This window comes from Gymnodraco acuticeps, unplaced genomic scaffold (assembly GCF_902827175.1).
Source record: "Gymnodraco acuticeps unplaced genomic scaffold, fGymAcu1.1, whole genome shotgun sequence".
NCBI lineage: Eukaryota > Metazoa > Chordata > Actinopteri > Perciformes > Bathydraconidae > Gymnodraco > Gymnodraco acuticeps.
In genome coordinates, this window is record NW_022991992.1 from 109,356 (window position 1) to 129,054 (window position 19,699).

The window sequence follows — 19,699 nt, forward strand, 5'->3', positions numbered from 1 at the left end:
CCATAGCTGTCATATCTCTTGCAACCACATATTTCCATTTTGTATTGACAATGTTATGAAAGTTGAGTCCACAGTTCAAAGGGATTCATCCTCAGGTGACCATGAACCATCAATTTCATAGCATGGGTTATGAATGATAAAAGAAGGTTAATTGACACATTTTCTATTGCCATTTGGTCATTTAATGAGTACATTTTTTATTTCCTCATTGCAAAATATTTCTGAAACCTCCTATTTCCAAATGTCTCCAAGATAGAAAGTGAAGGCAGCTGTAAAATCTTTTTGACGTTAGATCTTTGTTTACATTCTGACAGAAAGTTTCAAAATGGCTGTTGTTCCATTCCCAAGTCAGATTCCACAAGAACACATGAATACAGACAATAGATTAGATTGTGATGATGATAATATATAAATTGTTCCTCAATTAGCTGAAGTATGTGAGAGGAGGATTGTGTGAGAGAGACGGTGGTTGACTCAGCTGCAAATGACAGCTCATCCTTACACCCTCTGTCTGTCTGTCTGCCTGTCTCTCTCTCACTGTGTCACACTTGCTGCCCTACTGTCCTGATTAAAAACGACCCATCATTTATTTTTGTTCCACTCTCACTCCTGCTGTCACGTGTTCCTCTCCTGCCTCTCATTAACTTGCAAATGTGTGATTTGCATTGTGTCTCGGCTCAGGAAATCAGCTCGGCTCGGGGCTCCGCGTTTTCTCTCAAAACAGAATCCATGTTTACCCACCATTACACCTTAACATAATGAAAAGAAGAACTACACTAGGGGCCAGCCAGATGTATCAGATACAGCACACGCCAATTGTTTTGAGGAGGAGAAACCATGTGGCTGTCCACACTGATGGGAATTATGCTGTTAATTTTCAGGAGCGAGTGCAGCAGTTACAGAGACAGCTGAAGGAGATGGAGAGGGAGAAGGAGAGGAACATGAACGCCTTGAGGAAGGAGAGGAGAGACCTCGTCCACACAAATCAAACGGTAAGAGAGATATATGATATTATGGACCATTACCAACCACCATTACTACATCTGAGAGTTCATTCATTCTGTCGTCTGTTTTTTTACTTGATTGGAAACAGCATTTGAATTTTGCTAAAAGAAGGAAAGATGGCAACTGTGTAAGAAATGAAATCCTATTTCCTCCCTAGTTTGCCAATTTCTTTTGAATTTTCAAATCTGAAGTATAGCATTCAAACACATATGTTGACCTTACAAGTGAATAGTGGTTTTGTTTGAACATAGATTGCTAAATGAACTGTTAAGTGAGTCCACACCTCCTACATCAGTTTCTCTGCAAAATGATTCAGAAGTGTCAATATTAGCACAACCACAGTCATTTGTGTGGTTAAGGATTTAAAAAGTGATTTTTAGTTGTACAGCTGTAGTCTCCACAGTTACTGTATTTACTATGATTAGAGGAAGTTGGTTTTTTGTGTATATTTGATATCATGTTACCGTGGAAAGACCACCCTGCCATGTTTTATCAGTGTGTTATGAATATGTATGTGATTTACTCAGTCACTAATTAAACGGAGCTGTGCCTTTATCACACCGCCAGTGGTTTGTCTTTTGACTTAGGACAGCACCAGTTAAAATGAGGAGGAGGAGTGGAGATCTAGACGAGGAAAAAGCAAATCAGACATGGAAAGAGAGAAACAGAGGGAGGGAGCAAGAGGGAGTTGAGAGAGGGAGGGAAGGAAAGGGATAGAGGGAGGAGTAAGCATTGTGAGGGAGGGTGCTGCTTATGTGTGTGTGGACATGTGTGTGGATGTGTGACAGGGAGAGAAGGCAAGCTGGGAGAAGTTCCACATCATTTTAACAAGCGGTAAGCCAAAGACACTCAAATTGATCTTCGTGGCTGACAGGCGTTTGAATTGTGTTTGTCAGAAACTGCCTAAATGCGTTAAGTTCATCTGGGAGAGAGAAGGGGAACAGCTGGAGGGAGGATACAAGGGAGTGGCAAAGGAGGAGAGAGGGCAAGACGGTGTCATGACCAAGTGACTACAATATGACCGTGAGCAGGATGTGCTTTACTTCTGACATGTGGGGTTAATGCTCAGGGCTTGTTGTGTCCTACAGAAAATAACTTGTGCAGTAGATTTTTTAAGGGAATTTAATCTGATGGGATATCATAGTTGTAACAAGACGCAGGGGTTGAAGAAAATGATATCCGAGGATCAGTTGCACAAATCTTCCCTGTCCGCACATTGCCCGTGGGCATTGTACGGGTGTAGAGTAGTGAAAGAGACAGATAAGAGTTAAACAGTTGACTGCATGTGGCGGCTGAATTACTCATGTATTTGTGAGTCAAGCAGGGTGGGAGGGAAAGATAGTGAGGCAATGATAATTTTTGTTTAACTCATTACGATCCCTCTCGGAAGTGGAGTTTTCCTTTTCAGCCAGATGTGGTATGTCGAACGCAAATCAGTGTTTGTCATCTTCCCTGCCTCTTCGGCTTATTTAAAACTGTTTCGCTTTTAGTTGTCATCACTGATACGTTGCTACATTTCAAACTCAATATATTCTGGTCCTACAGGTTCTCAAAGAGAAGAAGCCTCCCACCGATTGGTCGGACATCACCGGCTCAGCCCCCTGCATGATGTCACTTTCCCCTCTGGTGGTTCACAAACCTCCTCAGGTATGTCACCATGGAAACAGCATGTGTGTACTACTGACAGCATGTGTTTACAACTAACGTTTGGTTTCAGTAAGTGCCTTTTTCATTTTCTCAACAAAGCTGTCAATCATTAGTCATTAAACGTCTATGACAATTTCCCAGGAACTTTAAAGAAAAGGTTTTGTATGGTCACACCAGCTGTCAAAAACGAAGAGATTTTAACATCATTTAATGTTACAGAATGCCATAAAAACCTCAACATTTTAAAGTCTTCTCATCGCTTCAGCTTACATTATTTATTTTTTATTTTGAAGGAACAAAGCAAAGAGTCTGCCAGTTTGCCTAGAAGACGGAGCTCGCATCGCAACAACAACAGACTCAACGACAGGCCGCAGTCCGTACAGGGTGAGCTATACCATCCCCCTTTTTCTATGTTCTATTGTGCTCTTTAATTGCTCACGCTGAGGGCACCATGTTATAGAACAATACCCACTCTCTCTGCTCTCTCATTTTGTCTGACTGTTTGTTCAGTTCCCTCCCTTTTAGTCAAATCAAAGGTGTGTCGAATGCGTCGACAGGTTGTTATTACGTTGGTAGAAAGCAGGATTTTCCTGTATAGGCTGGATGAGCCACAGAAGAGCCTATACTTGATCTCCAGTAGTATTTTTTTTTTTACATACACACCTATCCGTCTCCAAATCCCAGTAGCCTGATCTACAAGGTTATGTCAAGTCTTGCCAGGTGTCCTTCTCCTACATTATACATTCTTGAAAGCTGTATCTTAAATGTCTTGATCTAATGTACAGCATGATCCACCACCCCCATTTTTCTCTCATGCCACATATTATATAAAGTTATTCTCGCTGAACAATGCACGTCTCTTCCCTCTCTCAGGGTTGGTGAGGATGCTTCCAGACAGCCAGTCCCCGGGGGCTTTTACATCCCCCATCCCCTCCCATAGGCTCAGCAACGGGCACAGCAGCGGGCACAGCAGTGGGCACAGCAGCGGGAGCAGCAGCGGGCACAGACCTGGGAGCAGCAACGGAGGCGGGTTCCTCACACCGTGCAACAGCACAACAAGCTCCCGTGCTGCCAGGTCAGATACTATCCTGCTTGTGTGATGAGCACTGAGAAATTAAGAAGGCTGTCTGTACTTCTTAAGCATTTACATGCAACAGTAGGGGCTTTTTAGTTGTGTATGACAAACAACTAACTGTGAGGAGGATCCCTTCTTATGAAAGGTGCCGTTAAGAAAAAAAGAAAGAAGATCATTCCAGATATTTTTGGTTATTTTGGCAAGTACTCAACAAAGTTATTGTTATGTGTAGGAGCATGTTGACAAGGCTATTACAAAGTTTAACAAGCAGGGAATACGCCGACCGTTTAACCAGATTTTCTAAAGCACTTTATCTGGAAGTAATACTGAAGGTGTGCACACAGGCTGTGTCAGATATAAGTAATAGTAGGACAAAGTAAGTCAAAGGACAGTTTGGATAACTGCATCGTTTTATTTAAAAGCCTGTATGGTCATTCTCCTTGCCTAACTTGTTGTCTTTCCTGCACTCTTTACACATTCCCAGATCTTATCTTGGGACGTACTGTACAGTGTTATAATGACGGAAACTACACTTTTTAGACTAATTACAATAAGTGTTTAAAGAATGTTAAAGGTCCCATGACATGGCCATTTCTACTGATCATATTTCCATTGTTGAGGTCAACTAGAATAGATTTACATTGTTCAATGTTCCAAACTCACATTGGTTTCTCATACAGCATCTCTGTATATAGGATGTGTATTCACTCTCTGTCCTAAATGGCTTGTTGGAGCTCCTGCCCCCCCCCCCCCCCTCGCTATGAGCCCACTGTGCTCTGATTGGTCAGCTCGCCCACTCTGTTCTGATGGGTCCACCACCGTTACAGCGGAACATCAGTGATTATGTGTTACAATGGCATTTGATAGCAACCAGACAATGACACCAGTAATGACAAACAGATGAGAATGCTGCGTGGGGTCTGGGTGCCGTGTTGGCGGGACGTTGCGAGGCTCGCTGCTGCTGGAGCGGACAGTGCGAGCTGGCTTACTGGTGGTTTCCTGGTTGCTGCGTGCGGTCGGCGAGACACAGCGAAACCCAGCCCGAAACCAGCACGAGCACACACTGGCTGTGAGTCTGTGTGTGCTCACACACAGACTCACAGCCTCGCCGCGTCCCGCCGTCTCAGGCTGAGAAATCCGCGGAGCTGCAGCTGAGAAAAGATTGAGTGTGTGAGGAATGTAGCGGCTCCGCGGACGTAACGTAACGGCTCCAATTGGTCCATTTGGACAAGGGGACGGGTAATAAGCAGAAAAGCATGTCATGGGACCTTTAAGCGTTTTGGCACAGGAACACATATTATCAATGACTTAACCAGGATTTTGATCGGATGCTCAGAGTGGGGCTGTCTATATACAAAACGAACACACATCAGCAGCAACAGTTGTTGTAGTGTGATGTGTTGAGAAGGATGTAAAGCCAGTTGCAGTTCAGTTTGCTCGTTAGTTGGATTGTCATGCTATTTAATTTATCATGCTTACAAAACAACAATAAACACAGTTGCATTTGTCAGACATGAACATAACTTACTTTAAACACAAATAGGTGTGTTCTTTCCCAGGCTCGATGGAGAAAGAGCGATGGACCTGCCACAAAAAAAGGCTTTCTTCTTTAAACTCAACTCAAGTTTATTAAACTTATCTATTCAGAGAATGCATTTTATAATACACACAGTATACGTTTGCACAGCAGTATAAGATGAGGCCAGGTGTACATCTGTATCACTTCAAACAATGTAACGGATGATCAATTGATCATGTTGAACAGTTCATATTAAGATATATATACAGGTACATGTTTTGCACTATGATTGAGAAGATACTCTTTCTAAGTTCTTTGCAGTGTGATGAAATACTGTCAAACTTAAACACATGATTTGGACTCTTACAGCTATGTTAGTTGTCTCATGTTGCATTCAAATGTCACATAGTGATTTACAAGTGAAATTAATTAACTTCTGGATTGGGATTCAACCTAATTCAAGCATGCTGCTTTTTTGTTTAAATGTTGCCTACATTGTACTGTATCTGTTACTGATTCACAATTCGTTGTGGTTAGTGTTATACCATCTCTTTTTGGTTGAATCAAACTAATGTTGGACTGATCTCATTGGCCTGTTTCTATTTTAAGAGAAGGATGGAAAGGATTTTTTTATTTTGAGGAGTCTTCTTTGCATGTATGGGTTGACTTGTTTGTATCATAACTTTTGCTGTATTTGGCCGATGCAGCTGTTGTGATATCTTTGATTAATCCTCCTCTTCCTCTCACAGCCCGTCTCTGTTGGACCTAGTTGAGATCGAGAAGAAACTGAGGGAAGCCAGAGCAGAGAGAGAGAGGCTGCTCAGAGAGAGGGTGAGTCACCTGCCGTGAGAAACTCTCGCTGACACCTCTAATCACCCGCGACACACGGCATTAGACACGGCTGTCTGATCCCTGACGCCCACTCAGCTCGCACATGAGGGTCCAAGAGGAAAAGCCAGCAGATGTCTGGATGTTTGTGATGCATGTTTACAGCATTGGAGAAGTCCAAGACTGAGGAATGTGTAGCCATATGATTGTGGGTTTATGTGGAGTATGAAAGTAGCAACTTTCAGTGGCACATATTGAATCAAAGTTTCTTTTTTGAATGCACGTGTCAAGAAATCCATCGTAAATACTACTCTGTTAAAGAGTATCATCATTGTGTTATTTCTTTTTGGGCTAATAATTCAATTATACATTTGTGCACTCAGGAAGAACGACGGCAGTTGTTTTTGGAGGAGAAAGAACAGAAAGAGCTAAAGTCTCCGAAAACAGAGCCCACAGAGCCAGAGAACCAAAAACGGCTCGAGACAGAAATGAAGGAGCAGCCAGAGGCCATTTCAGAGGTATGTATGAAATGACAAGCATCAGGTCGTGTGAAACATATTAACATTTTTATTCTGAGCAATGATCTGTGAGAAATACAATTATCAAATCTATGCAGCAGATCCAAAGATAGTCTTGTTTAGTCTATGCATTGAATTATTGATTTTGAGTAAATAAAACCTATATATATATATATATATATATATATATATAAATATATATATATATATATATAAAAATATATATATATAAAAAAAAAAAAAAAGGGAAAACACTGGTCTGAAGATGTTAGAGCACAAAGAAAACAGTGAAACACAAGACATGCAACAACAAATAATAATACAAAACTGAAATCCTATAGTAGTTTAATACAAATAAACACAGAAAAACTATGAGTTCGAACTTTCAACCCTTAGCAAGAGTTAGACATCTTTTTTAAAACAGCATCAGAAATATTACATTTCTCAGATTTGTACACAGAACAGTATATTGCTTATATAACCATCATGAGTACAGGGTGTGGGACCAGGTAAATAAAAGCAGACACACATTTAAATACATGTACAAGAAAAGTGCAGCCCATTTTTTTCTTTCAGGCCAAATGCACATGTGAGAAAACGTTTTTATTTCTGATGGCAGAAGGCCCTCCAGCCGCTCAGCCTGCCCCTCTTCCTCTCTCCAAACTTTGACCTCCGGGCCCATGTGGAGTCTCTGGGTCATGGAGTGAGTGGCAGCACGGACCTGCGCCTGACACCGCGACGCTGCGCCGGCTTCCTGACCAAACGAGGGGGGAGGGTGAAGACCTGGAAGAAGAGATGGTTCCTGTTTGACATGGACCACAGACGACTAGCCTACTATACAGGTTAGACCGGCTGGGGCAGTGGAGAGTGTGCACATAATGACTGCTTGTTTGAATAAATGTACTAGATGTCAAACATGCTGTCAAATAATATTTCATATAACATCACTTTTCAGTCTTTATCCAACACTTATTATGCTGTACATTGCATTGTGTTTTCGCTCAAATTTGAAAGCATTTAAAAAAAAAAAAAATGAGTTTGTTGTCACCCCATTTTCCCCACGTTTCTTCTGTTTTCTGCAGACTGTGATGAAAGGAAGCTAAAGGGAGTAATCTACTTCCAGGCCATAGAAGAAGTTTACCTTGACCATCTACGAACAGCCAATTCTGTGAGTAGTTATACACCGTTACACCAGCGGACTTGGAAAGATCTGTTAAAGTTTGTGGCTTAGGGCTTGTGAAAAATCTCTGGTCTTTGAATCCGTAAAGAATATGTGGCTCAGTCATTACTTGCAAAAACACCTATGAATACGACATCTGTAATTTCCCCGATTCAAATAAAGGTTTCAAGCCCAACCAATATATCTAAAAACCTATGTATACTAGTAGGACATAGAATTATAAAAAGACACGTTGAAGTGTTGGTTGACAGTATTACACATCTATTTATCATAATCTTCTTTCCTCGTCTTCTCAAATAAAATAAAATCGCTATAGTTGAATATCTGCTATAGTAAGTTCTTAAAAAAAGTTTGTAGTTGCATTTAATTTAATAGACAAAGAATCCATGCAAACTGAAGCACCCAGTTGTTCTACTTCTGGGAAAAGTTATGACGGACTTAGAAGCTATTTAAAAGTTATTTATTTTTAGTAACTTGGGGTTTCACATGGAAAAATGCTAAATCTCTATGTTAAGGTACGACTTGTAAAAAGTCAAAATACTTTTTCTTCACCCTGATTTATGACAGTATTTCGGTCTGTTTCTGTCTCTTCAGTCTCCACGGCCCAGCCTGACATTCTGCGTGAAGACGTATGACCGTCTTTTCTTTCTGGTGGCCTCCAATCCGGTATCCATGCGGATTTGGATGGATGTCATCGTCACAGCAACAGACGAGCACAGCCGTTATTGACCTCCTTCATACTTGACTATGAAACCCTCGAGTGATTATTGAGCGAACAATGCACTGAGTGTGTCTCTTGTTTGTTGAGATCCACCTCAGCAGCTGATTCTGTACCTGGACTCATAACTCTGTGGATAAAGTATGACACGAGGAGGTGCACTGGCTCCAGATGTTGAACAGATGTGCACGAACGCATTGGGGGAAACTGTTACTTGATGCTTGAGTGGCGGCTGAGGTTCAACGCTGAACCAGCTGCAAGCCTTCAGCAGTTTAACACATCAGCCTGCAGCTGGGAGTCTGTTACTGCTAGGTTTCTCTTTGAGCCTGAGCTCCCCCTGCTGGTCTGAGCGCAGCATTACACTAAAACTACAACAGGGTGTGAACACAATACTAGCAGCACCTGTCGATACAACTCGATCTAATATAACACTGCAATCATTGTATTAGACTGTGTGCTGCGTCACTATTTCTGTCTTCTTGGATTGTTTTATATGGTCAGGTGTTTCCTCAAATATGTCCATATGCTGTATATTTTTCAGAAATTACATTTTTATGAATTAAGTTATTTGGAAGTGTATATGGGTTTGATATGCAAACAAATGAAGGCATGCACTGTTATGAATGCACTATTAAATGTTTATTCATACAAATGTTGGTCTTTTTTTCAATCAAAATCTGTATTGCCAACTTAATAATAACAATGGCACACAAATATATTCTGATCATGGAGTCTTTGATTAATATTTAGCTATTTTGCAATGTGCTGTTTAGCCTCTTGCACACACAGTAGGTTGTAAATAGTTGCATAATGTCCAGTCGTCCCTATTTTTAGTTATGGTTATTGTCGTCTCAAGATATGCGTCTGTTTTATCAATATTTTCACAATTACTAGTCATTATACTCCTACAGGAGTATTTGTTGTAGCACTTTACATAACATTTCACAAAACACTGTTATTTTCTATATTTATTTACAAGAAATATGTGAGCGGGCTTGCATCAAATCGTGCACACACACACTGCAACATCCCTGACACCTGCGTCACTTATTACCTGTTTTTTTTGTAAAGTATTTTAACACTTTCCACTATTTCCTTGCAGTGCAGTGTGCAAATCGCAACACCAATAATAAACTAATGCGGCTTTCACACCAGCGCTTTTCCCTTTCTAACTCCGAGCTAGAGCTTTTCTGGTTCAGCTCCGGTTTCCCTTTTCTGCTCCCGCTCTGTTCACACCGCCCAGAGCCCGACTGGTGCTGCCACTGCTGCGTCATGACGTCACCGTTTACATCGCTGATTTGCTCCCCAACGGTGTTACGGCGCTCACAAAAACAACAACAACAACTGCGTCGGGTCGATGATCGTGTTGCTTTTAGTCACACACAGCCAGATTAAATTAAATAACGACTTCTCCAACCTTATACTTTTCTCCAGAGTGCATTGTATACTTGAAATGTTAAGAACATATCATTGTTTTATGTGTACTTATGGAGAAATGTATTTTGTTTCAGTTTCACACTTCTTACCATTAAAATCCCTGTCAAATACAACACCTACTTGTTACTTGGAGGAATGATGCTGAGGAGAGTTTAGCTGGCTGTTAAGTTTCAATATCCACACGTTGAAAACGAGAACAGTACAGTGAAATGATAATGCCACTTTTTGGGCTTAGAATGAAGGATGGATGGGGATTCTGCAGCGAGTGCTCCCATTACATGCTTATTGCATTAGTGTCCATGTGTAAAAAGACTTCCTGGAACTTAAGGAAGTGGTCATAGCCACAAAGGAAGTGCCATCTCTTTCAAAGTACATTTCAAAATAAAAGCTGCATTCTAACTGCTAATACATTCTTATTTGTGTTCCATGACATAAAACAAAAGTATTTTTGTAATTATGATCATATGACTATATCAAACTATAGACGTTGCAATGCTTTTAGCAACGTCTCGAAGACGTGAGGTGCATCAGTCGGGTATTTAGTGCCTACTGTTAACATATTGTCCGTGGGAAGTCAGTCAGTGTGTGTTTTGCCAAGAAAAATACATGTTTCTGCTTCTGCTTTGTTCCGCTTTGTGTGTGTGTGTGTGTTTTTGTTGGTACGAGTGTGCGTATGCTTGTGTGAGAACACCGACACTCGAGACACAAAAGTAGAGGAAGTGATCGTGGGAAATTGTATCAGTGGTGCTCATGAAATGAATAAAGCTGAAACACTGGACAGGTCTTAAAATCAGGAAGATAAACAACTTCTCCATATTTGCCAAGACTAATATTTACTGATGTCACGGTGATCTCTCAGCCCAGTTAAGGGGAAAAGTTAAGGGACATTTACTTTACAGTGCTGAGCGAACAATCCTCCGTGTTTGTACCTCTTAAAGCCCGCGTTACACTGTCCCGAAATTGACACCAGATGGACACACAATAAAGGAAATGTTCAAATTTGGCTCTGATCGTAACATCGGGCCATTCGTGAGGGCATCTTAAGCCATCGTATGACCGCCGGTGGACTTTCTCAGGCTCCAGCAGCAACTTCACGAGTGGTGGCAACATCTTTGGCATGCCACAAAATTGCCGAAGGACCTTGCGAAGGTTCATTTTCGTGTTGAAGTCGTGTGTAATTTTGCCCTTCGTAAGGCCATCGTGAGGGTCAAATCGTGTCATCTTTGTGTGATCATCGGTGCCATCGGGCATTTTCTTCCTGAGTAACTCTACAGAGCAGAGGCGTGTGTAACTCCCAAAGCTTCAATCACAATTAATCACAAATGCTCTATCGAAATCAGTAGCAGTGATGATACCTGTATTAAGCAGGTGAAACAGGAGCATGAGGACACGGTAGTGTTGTCACGATACCAACATTTTGGTTTCGATACCGATACCAAGTCAAGAATTGCGATTCCGATTCTTTTTCGATACTTTTCTTTTATTATTTTCATGATCAATACAATTGTAGTTTATCTGTTAAGTGTTTTCTTACAACATGGTCTCTTCTTTATACTTGAGTTTATGTGATTTCTTTGATAGTTAACTTTATATTTTATTAACATGTAATAGTACAGTAATATAAATAATTATTGACAAAATGTACATTGCAGATGTTAGCCACATTGGTAAGTTAGCTAAAAAGATAGCCATATTAGACAGTTATCATTGCCATTAATTGCCTCGTCAAACTACGAAAACGGTCGTTTGTCACAAAATAAATTACACTAGTTTGACTTAGATTTGAGGGCATGGGCTGAGCATGATGTAATTATGTTATCTATCACATTCGCTAACCTGTCTGTCTCTGGATTCCGGTCGGCGATGTGCTTAGCCAAGTCTGATGTGTTGGCTCTCTTGGTTTGCAGGGATCTAAAACATTTCTTACAGACAGGCCTTGTGGTGTCCGTAGGCTTGCCCTCACTGTCAGAGATATAGCTAAAATACTTACAAATTTAGCTTCTGGCGTCTTTTTTTGTCAACAAGCCGAGGCGCAGCGGCAGTTGCACTCCCACTTGCAGCCATGCTTCTCGTTTTCTCACATGCTCTGGCAGCTAGCGCGTGCACGAGAGAGGGGAGGGACTGTAGGCACGGCTGCAGGGAGTGGAAGCAGAGTGCTGAACACATGGCTCTTATTAAAACGGCGCTTTCTCACCCGAGTACTTTCCCCTCGTCATTCTTAAAGTACCGATACTAATGAAACGGAGGAATCGTAACGTTTTTAACTGCAGGGTATCGCGGTACCTTTCAAGTATCGGTACACCGTGCAACACTAGGACACGGTGTGCAACACTAGGACACGGTGTGCGATGTTTCCTTGTAGATCGCTTCTCTGGTTGTTTTATTGCACAACAAAATCATGTAAACATATTATGTAAATAACCCAATTTGTGTTGTGTGAAACTGAAAAGGATATTACATTGTTGTTGTTACTTTCATTGCAGTTGTATGTCTTAAATGTAATTTAGGTTAACTTTCCATTTAGATGCTTTTATTTTGAAGGTGAGTTTACACGGTTGACAGGAAGTTGTTGTTGCTATGGAAACAACATGATGGAGATAAGTCATATCTTCTACATATAAAGACGGAAAAGTCAAGAATAAAGTGTATGTTTAAATGTTAGCACCCCCGGAAGAGGCACAAGCTCTTACGTTGAGTCTGGATACATTCTAAATCATCAGTAAAGTCTACGGCCATATTTTCGTGTGTGGTTCGGCCCGTTCGGGTGCAATCGTGTGGCCTTCTGTAGGTATCGTACTTGCTTCGGCTGTTGCTTGGCTCACGAATGGCCCAATGTTGTTAGGATCAGAGCCGAATTTGAACATTTCCTTTATTACATTACATTACATTACATTGCATTTAGCTGACGCTTTTATCCAAAGCAACTTACAATAAGTACATTCGACCAGGAAGACACAACCTTGAAGAAAACAGAATCATATAAGTACATCAGGTTTCATAGAGCCAAACATTTCAAGTGCTACTCAACTGGCTTTAGGTAAGCCAGTCCTTTATTAGTATAAAAGTGCTTCGTTAATAGTTCTAACGCTCGAAGTGGAGTCGAAAGAGATGAGTTTTCAGTTTGCGCCGGAAGATGTGCAAGCTATCTGCCATCCTGATGTCAATGGGGAGCTCATTCCACCATCTTGGAGCCAGGACAGCAAACCCACGTGTTTTCGCCGATGGGAACTTGGGTCCCCCTCGCAGCGAGGGCGCAACGAGTCGTTTGGCTGATGCAGAGCGTAGTGCACGCGCTGGGGTGTACGGTTTAACCATGTCCTGGATGTAGGAAGGGCCAGATCCATTCGCAGCATGGTAAGCAAGTACCAGTGTCTTGAAGTGGATTCTAGCAGTTACCGTAAGCCAGTGAAGGGAGCGGAGGAGCGGAGTGGTGTGGGAGAATTTAGGAAGGTTGAAGACCAGACGAGCCGCTGCATTCTGGATGAGCTGCAGAGGTCGGATGGCACATGCAGGTAGACCAGCCAGGAGGGAGTTGCAGTAGTCTAGGCGTGAGATGACGAGAGCCTGGACCAGAACCTGAGTCGCTTTCTGAGTCAGCTGGGGACGTATCTTCCTGATGTTTATCATGTGTCATCTGGTGTCAATTTTGGGACAGTGTGACAGGCGATTTATTTGGACTAGAATTATCCCAGAGTCTAAACATTCTTTGTAAGACAGTTTTAGATTTGTGAAACCTTTATTCTATTTGTGAAAATACAAAAAAAGGGAGATTTCAGTGGAAGTTTTGTTTTTTAAATATTGAAGTTAACAGCATCAATCTGGTGCACTTTGAGTGCAAAATTAAACCTACTTTAATAATACCTTAAAACGGACAAAAGGCACTGGAGAACACTTATTCATTAACACCCTTTAATGAAGCAAACTAATGCCTTAACACACTCAAATACAGTCAGCAGCTGGTTGAAGTTAGGGATCGACCGATATGGCTTTTTCAAGGCCGATACCGATTATTAGTAATCAAGGATTACTAATAATCGGGGCGGGACATTGCTCGTGTACACAGAGTGGTGACTGCAGCCAGAGAAACGGCCGCATCAGAGCCAAAGTTTTATCGGCAATTTGATAAAAAAAAGGCCGATACCGATAATCGGTCAAATGCGGAATATCGGCCCCGATAATCGCCCAAGCCGATTATCGGTCGACCCCTAGTTGAAGTCACTTTAGATCACTGATCCAGGGAACATGCCTCACATCCACTGAAAGAAGAACATATAAAACAAAATTAAGATTAATTAATATGTAAAACAATAAAATAAAATGCATCTTATTCTCTTACATTACATGTGATCTTGACTGGCACCTCATAAACTTCAGAGGTAAATAAGAAACATGAAATGTATCTTATTCTCTTACATGTGATCCTGGCTGGCACACCTGTTGTCTTTTACAGCTCTGTTCTTCACTCCCTTCTTCTAAATCCTGTTTTCTTCTTTTAGTGTCTTCAAAGTAGACTGAGGTATGAAGGGTTAATGTTACATCTTAGTATAATTTTGAGTCATCTTCTGTATACATACTAACATATAAGGGCATACATAGTGTGGTTACTGCATGTTGACTATATAACATTAACGTTACATCACTCTTTTTCACTTGCTACTCAGTCAGCCAGAGTGCAGATATCACCATTAGCCTGTTATTCACTTTAACGTTAGAAAACCAGCAAAGTAAAATTTCAAATAAGATTCACAAACCTGAAACATCATCCATTTATTCACTGCTGGTGATGACATTGTTGTCAGCTGCTGATACTGCTGCAGCAGCTTGTGGCGCCTGCTTCGATGAAAAATAACTTTCTAATATCCATAACTTTATAGGCTATTAGCTTAAAACTCGTCAGGCACTAGGGAGGATCACTTCTTCTTCAGGGGAGTGAAGGCTACGCAGTACACAGGCTACTGTCCCGCAGTGGCTGCCTCTCTGGTGGACTCCGGTACTGCAGATTACTCACGAGACATTTTAAGTGAAACATCCGGGGCTTTTCAGAAAACATCCGGGGCTTGAGCCCAAGTAGCCACCCCCTAGCGCAGCCACTGTCGCATATGTCAAAAACAAGACCCGCCCCCGGCTGTCAGTGGAGCAGGACCTCCTCGGTGCGCTGTCCACTATCCCCCCACGCATAAAGAGACTCTGCTCCCAAAAGCAGGCACATGTGTCGCACTAACATGTGCTGTTTAAACTGATTAGTCTGTTATAATTATTATTAAGTTATTATTAATTTTAAGTCATCATAGGCCTACCTCTTTTGAAATCCAAATGTAAAATAATAACTCAGAAGGAGAGTCGTTTTTAGTCTGGTTCTTGTCATTATGATGGATTATATGGTTTTTAGGATGACTTATATTCGATTATTTGTTCTATAAAATGTTCTATTAAATTAAATACACATTTGAAAACCAATTTATGGTGTATTTATTGTTTGTAGTTTTAGCTCTGAAGTGGTTTTTAAATCTACGAGAAGTTGGTGTGCCTTGGGGTCGAGAAATATTTTCAGGTGTGCCTTGGTAAAAAAAAAGGTTGGGAACCACTGCTGTAAAGTATGTGTATTCACCTACGTCCATTTATATATACAGTCTATATCAGTGACGTGCGGTGAGTTTCATGGCTGGTGAGGCACTGACTCTTTCAGAGTCAGATTTACAAATATTATATTTTGACCTTTTTACATTACATTGCATTTAGCTGACGCTTTTATCCAAAGCGACTTACAATAAGTACATTCGACCAGGAAGACACAACCTTGAAGAAAACAGAATCATATAAGTACATCAGGTTTCATAGAGCCAAACATTTCAAGTGCTACTCAACTGGCTTTAATCGAAATATTCGGTTATTTTCAAAAGCTTTTTTAGTCTGATGCTTCGATTCATTTTAAACAGACCATTCAACAAAAGGATACCCAACATGTAAATATTGGATTGTTTTTTCTTAGTAAGATCCCATTTTCATTACAATTGTGGTCTTACCTTGACTTGAAGATGAAGTCCATGCTATCCTTCTGGACAACAATCTCCATTACATTTTTGTAAAAGTCCTCCTTATCTTCCTCTAGTTTCAAAAGTCTAGTTTGTTGTTCGCGTCTACCGTCCCTGCGTAGAATAACAGTAGCAACAAGAACCTGTGGGCTCACGTGCGCCCCCTTCAGTGCGGCAGAGGTTATGGCTGCCTCCCCTGGCGCTTTTTTCATTGCCGTTGTACGGCGAGCCTAAATATCATATACGTGAAATAAGTTATTTAGAGACTATGGATGGCGAGGATAAATGTAATAAAGGGATCTACAAACATTACATTGGTGACATACAGTGAGATGGTGCAGGCATGCGCTTAGGGCCCGCTTTCCAGCCAGTTTCTGTGGGGTGACGCATTCTGAGGTGAGGCAGATCTCATCTGTGCCTCACCTTACCTCACAGTAACTGGCTTGAGCGCGCTCACAAAACAAGTGCCCACGTTAAATTAGTGCCCGCGCTCCAGCCAGGTACTGTGGGCTTACGAGAGGCAGAGCTCGTCCCTGCCTCACTTCTCATCGCTACCCGTAGTTGTAGCGGAGCTCGGCAAATTTACTGATTTTGACTATAAAAAGCGATTGGAATCACACAGAAATCACACTTACAACACAGATCAGTGGAGACATTTTATTATTATTACTAGTTCATTTTTCTTTAGTTGTTTTTCTGTTACATTGGAGTATGACAGATGAGGCTCTGCCTCCCCTGCCTCCCCTGACTGCACGTCCACTGTAGAGCCTTGCCCCCCCAGCTGCCCCCCTAACTTTTGTTTCCCTAAAACTGTACTAAAACAAACATACACTATTTCCACAAGCTTCTCAAGCAACAAAACAAGCATTACATTAGTTAAAAGGGAATCATTTTAAATATCATTTTAGGCCCGTTAAAAACGCAGCTATGGCCCTGCATTAAACTGCGGAGCGGCGTTCACACAGACCGCGGCTCACACCGATGCAGAGAGGGAGCGAGCTGTCCCAGCACCTATGGATCAGCTTCCCCTCGGAGCATTTCCCTTTCCACTAGTTTTGTTTTTACTAAGGACGAGAGCTTGAAACTAAATATTAATAAAACGCTGCCGTTTGAATCGATAGCGTTTAACAGACGGGCGCTGTTTGGGGCGTTACGTTACAAAATACTACGCAGACAGCGTTAGCTGGGAGATCGATCACTTTGCTAAACTACGCGGTAGCCTACTATTACATCCACGTAAACTACACATCACAGCCATGAGGACAAATCAATGAAACCAGGATACATCCTTTACCGTAAAAACTGGATCCAAACACAGCTGCCTGTGTGCGCTTGATCAATACTTTCTGATGTTATATGATATGCTACATATTAGCTAGGCTACATGGCCCTAACGCGTAAAGTTATACAATCATTTGTACCAGTGCTTTTCACAAGTAGACTCTTGCAGGCCAGAGTATAGGAGTGATTCAACAACAACACAAAGACATATGAGAAGTGATCAGGACGAACAGAAAGAGGAAAAGGAAAAGAGAGATGAAGAGACCAGGAGGGTCAGAGCAGGAGGAAGAGGAGGAGATGAAGAGACCAGGAGGGTCAGAGCAGGAGGAGGAGATGAAGACATTAGTGAAGAAGAAGAAATGTATGTGAGGAATAAAGATGAAGTGTCAGAAAGAGGGACAGAGGCAGGGATCAGGAGGCAGATGAAACTCCAGCTGGACCACGTGGTATGTTCTTATTCTCCTTACATATTCCATCACAGCAGCACAATCTAGCAGCTCTTAGTATTGACAAATATTGATTGAAATGTGTTGCTGCACAGGTCACCTTCAGCTGTCTGAAGAGATGGGTGATGTCATTTGTGTACTTAATTATAAGTTGAAATGTTGAGCTTGTCAATCTTAATCTGAAAATACAAAAACTGAAATATAGGTAAGAGAAGAAACGGACACTTTTGTGATGTAATTCCCTCAATGCAGATCACACATGGACTGATCCATTATTTTAATAGGAGGGTAAATGGTATGGCGTGACGGGGTTGAAACAAACTGAGGGACAATGTTGCAATTTCATAGATAATTCAAGTATTTTTTCAGAATTTATTTTTGATCAGTTAAAGTTGACAAGCATATGATTATATTAGCAGCAACATTTTGGGATAATTGGCCATTTTGATTTGTTTGATATTAAATTAATATGTAATAATGCTTAGTGAGGACATGTAAATATGTCTGTCTAATACTAAGAAAACCAATTTTTGAAAAACTAAATATATGTTTAGTTTGACATTGTAATGCAAAAAAACCTGTTCCATTAATTCATTGCTTTAAAATACATTTTGTAGTTTCCTTTCATTTAAAATGGTTGAGGTAAGCTTGGGGGACTCAAAGGGCACCCGATTGTTTGTCTGAACACCTTGTTTGTCTTGTGCATTAAGAACACTTGTGTTAGGGCATGAATTAACAATAAATAGGTTATATACAGTATAAAATACCACGTACTGTCCGCCCTCCCATGCCACCCTGGCATGACCTCTTGCCCCCCCATGTAAAATGTTCTAGAACCGCCACTGGTCGCTGGTCTATATGGTATTCACTCTCTGTCCTAAACGCCCCCTCCCTGTGAGCCCAGTGTGCTCTGATTGGTCGCAAAACTGAGAGGCTCGTAGCTCGCAGCTCCTCGCAGCTGTGTGAGCTGCAGCAGGAGCAAACAGGCTTTCCGTGTCGGCGTCTCGGCGATACAGGAGAACAAGCGAAACTCATCCTGAGTACACACCCTTTATATATACAGTCTATGGTACACACAAACTCTCACAGCCGAAGTAAAAACAATAAGTGTGGCTTGATATTGACTAAGAAAAAGGTTTATAACGCTGTGAGAATGGGTCTGCGGAGAGCATTTCTCCGCGATCCCAACATAGTAGCCCAAAAAACGTTTACCCATTTAAACAGTCGTGGTAGATACCTTGTTTGTTTTAAACATCATAAATACACAAACAACAATGAATACTTACAGGTTGTGTACCAGAATCTCCCGCTGGTCCAAACAAAGTAGGAACAGCATCGTTCTTCAGTGCCCTACGCTGTAGCCTACATATCCGGCATGAATCCCTCCCTGAAAGGTTTGGGAAGCTTTGTTTCGTGAAAGGCTGGCAGAGGGTGCGGCCATAGCTCTGGGCGTGGCTACTGGGTATCCCTACGTAGCGATACCCAGGAAGAAAACGAGAAATCTCCAACGAGGCGTTTTGGGGAGGTATTTTCTGTGTTAGAGTTTTACTCGCTACAGGGTGTACTTTGAGGGTTTTTGACTCTGCAGACCGTTTAAATGCATAAAAACCTTCATAACACACAAGGGGACGGGTAATAACCGGAAAAGTATGACATGGGACCTTTAACTAAAACTCCAGACTTGATTATTTAGTGGGGAAAAAGGGGACACTAAACCAAAGTCATTTATGTACTGACTTGAGTTTATTCTTATTTATATTATTTCAAGGTCACCTATCATGCAAAAGGCACTTTTAGATGTCTTTAAAGGTCACCTATCATGCAATATTTAGGCAATAGCATAGGTCTCAGATATATAAAAAAATGTATAAAAAACATGTCTATGAAGAGTTTTGCTCAAAATACCAAAAAGATCACCCATTCTAGCCATGCCTCATATCCCTCTATTTCACTTCCTGTTACTAAAGTGCTGATTCGGGGGAAAAAGCTTTAAAAAAAGAAAGAAAGAGGGTA

The 19,699-nt window shown here is 41.4% G+C and overlaps 1 protein-coding gene across 4 annotated transcripts in view; it reads left to right on the forward strand.

Annotated features, from left to right (window-relative positions):
• The window catches only part of phldb3 (pleckstrin homology-like domain, family B, member 3), a 28,925-nt gene extending 19,783 nt beyond the window's left edge, over window positions 1-9,142 (forward strand). For 3 of the 4 annotated variants that reach the window (XM_034201187.1, XM_034201189.1, XM_034201190.1), the window contains 9 exons: window positions 882-992; window positions 2,551-2,652; window positions 2,946-3,036; window positions 3,526-3,727; window positions 5,996-6,077; window positions 6,458-6,592; window positions 7,212-7,434; window positions 7,675-7,760; window positions 8,367-9,142. In XM_034201187.1, the coding sequence (XP_034057078.1) occupies window positions 882-992; window positions 2,551-2,652; window positions 2,946-3,036; window positions 3,526-3,727; window positions 5,996-6,077; window positions 6,458-6,592; window positions 7,212-7,434; window positions 7,675-7,760; window positions 8,367-8,501 (1,167 nt within the window). In that variant the 3' untranslated portion in view covers window positions 8,502-9,142. The remainder of the gene's footprint in view (window positions 1-881; window positions 993-2,550; window positions 2,653-2,945; window positions 3,037-3,525; window positions 3,728-5,995; window positions 6,078-6,457; window positions 6,593-7,211; window positions 7,435-7,674; window positions 7,761-8,366) is intronic. The other variant, XM_034201188.1, reaches the window with a different exon arrangement.
• Window positions 9,143-19,699: the final 10,557 nt, after the last annotated feature.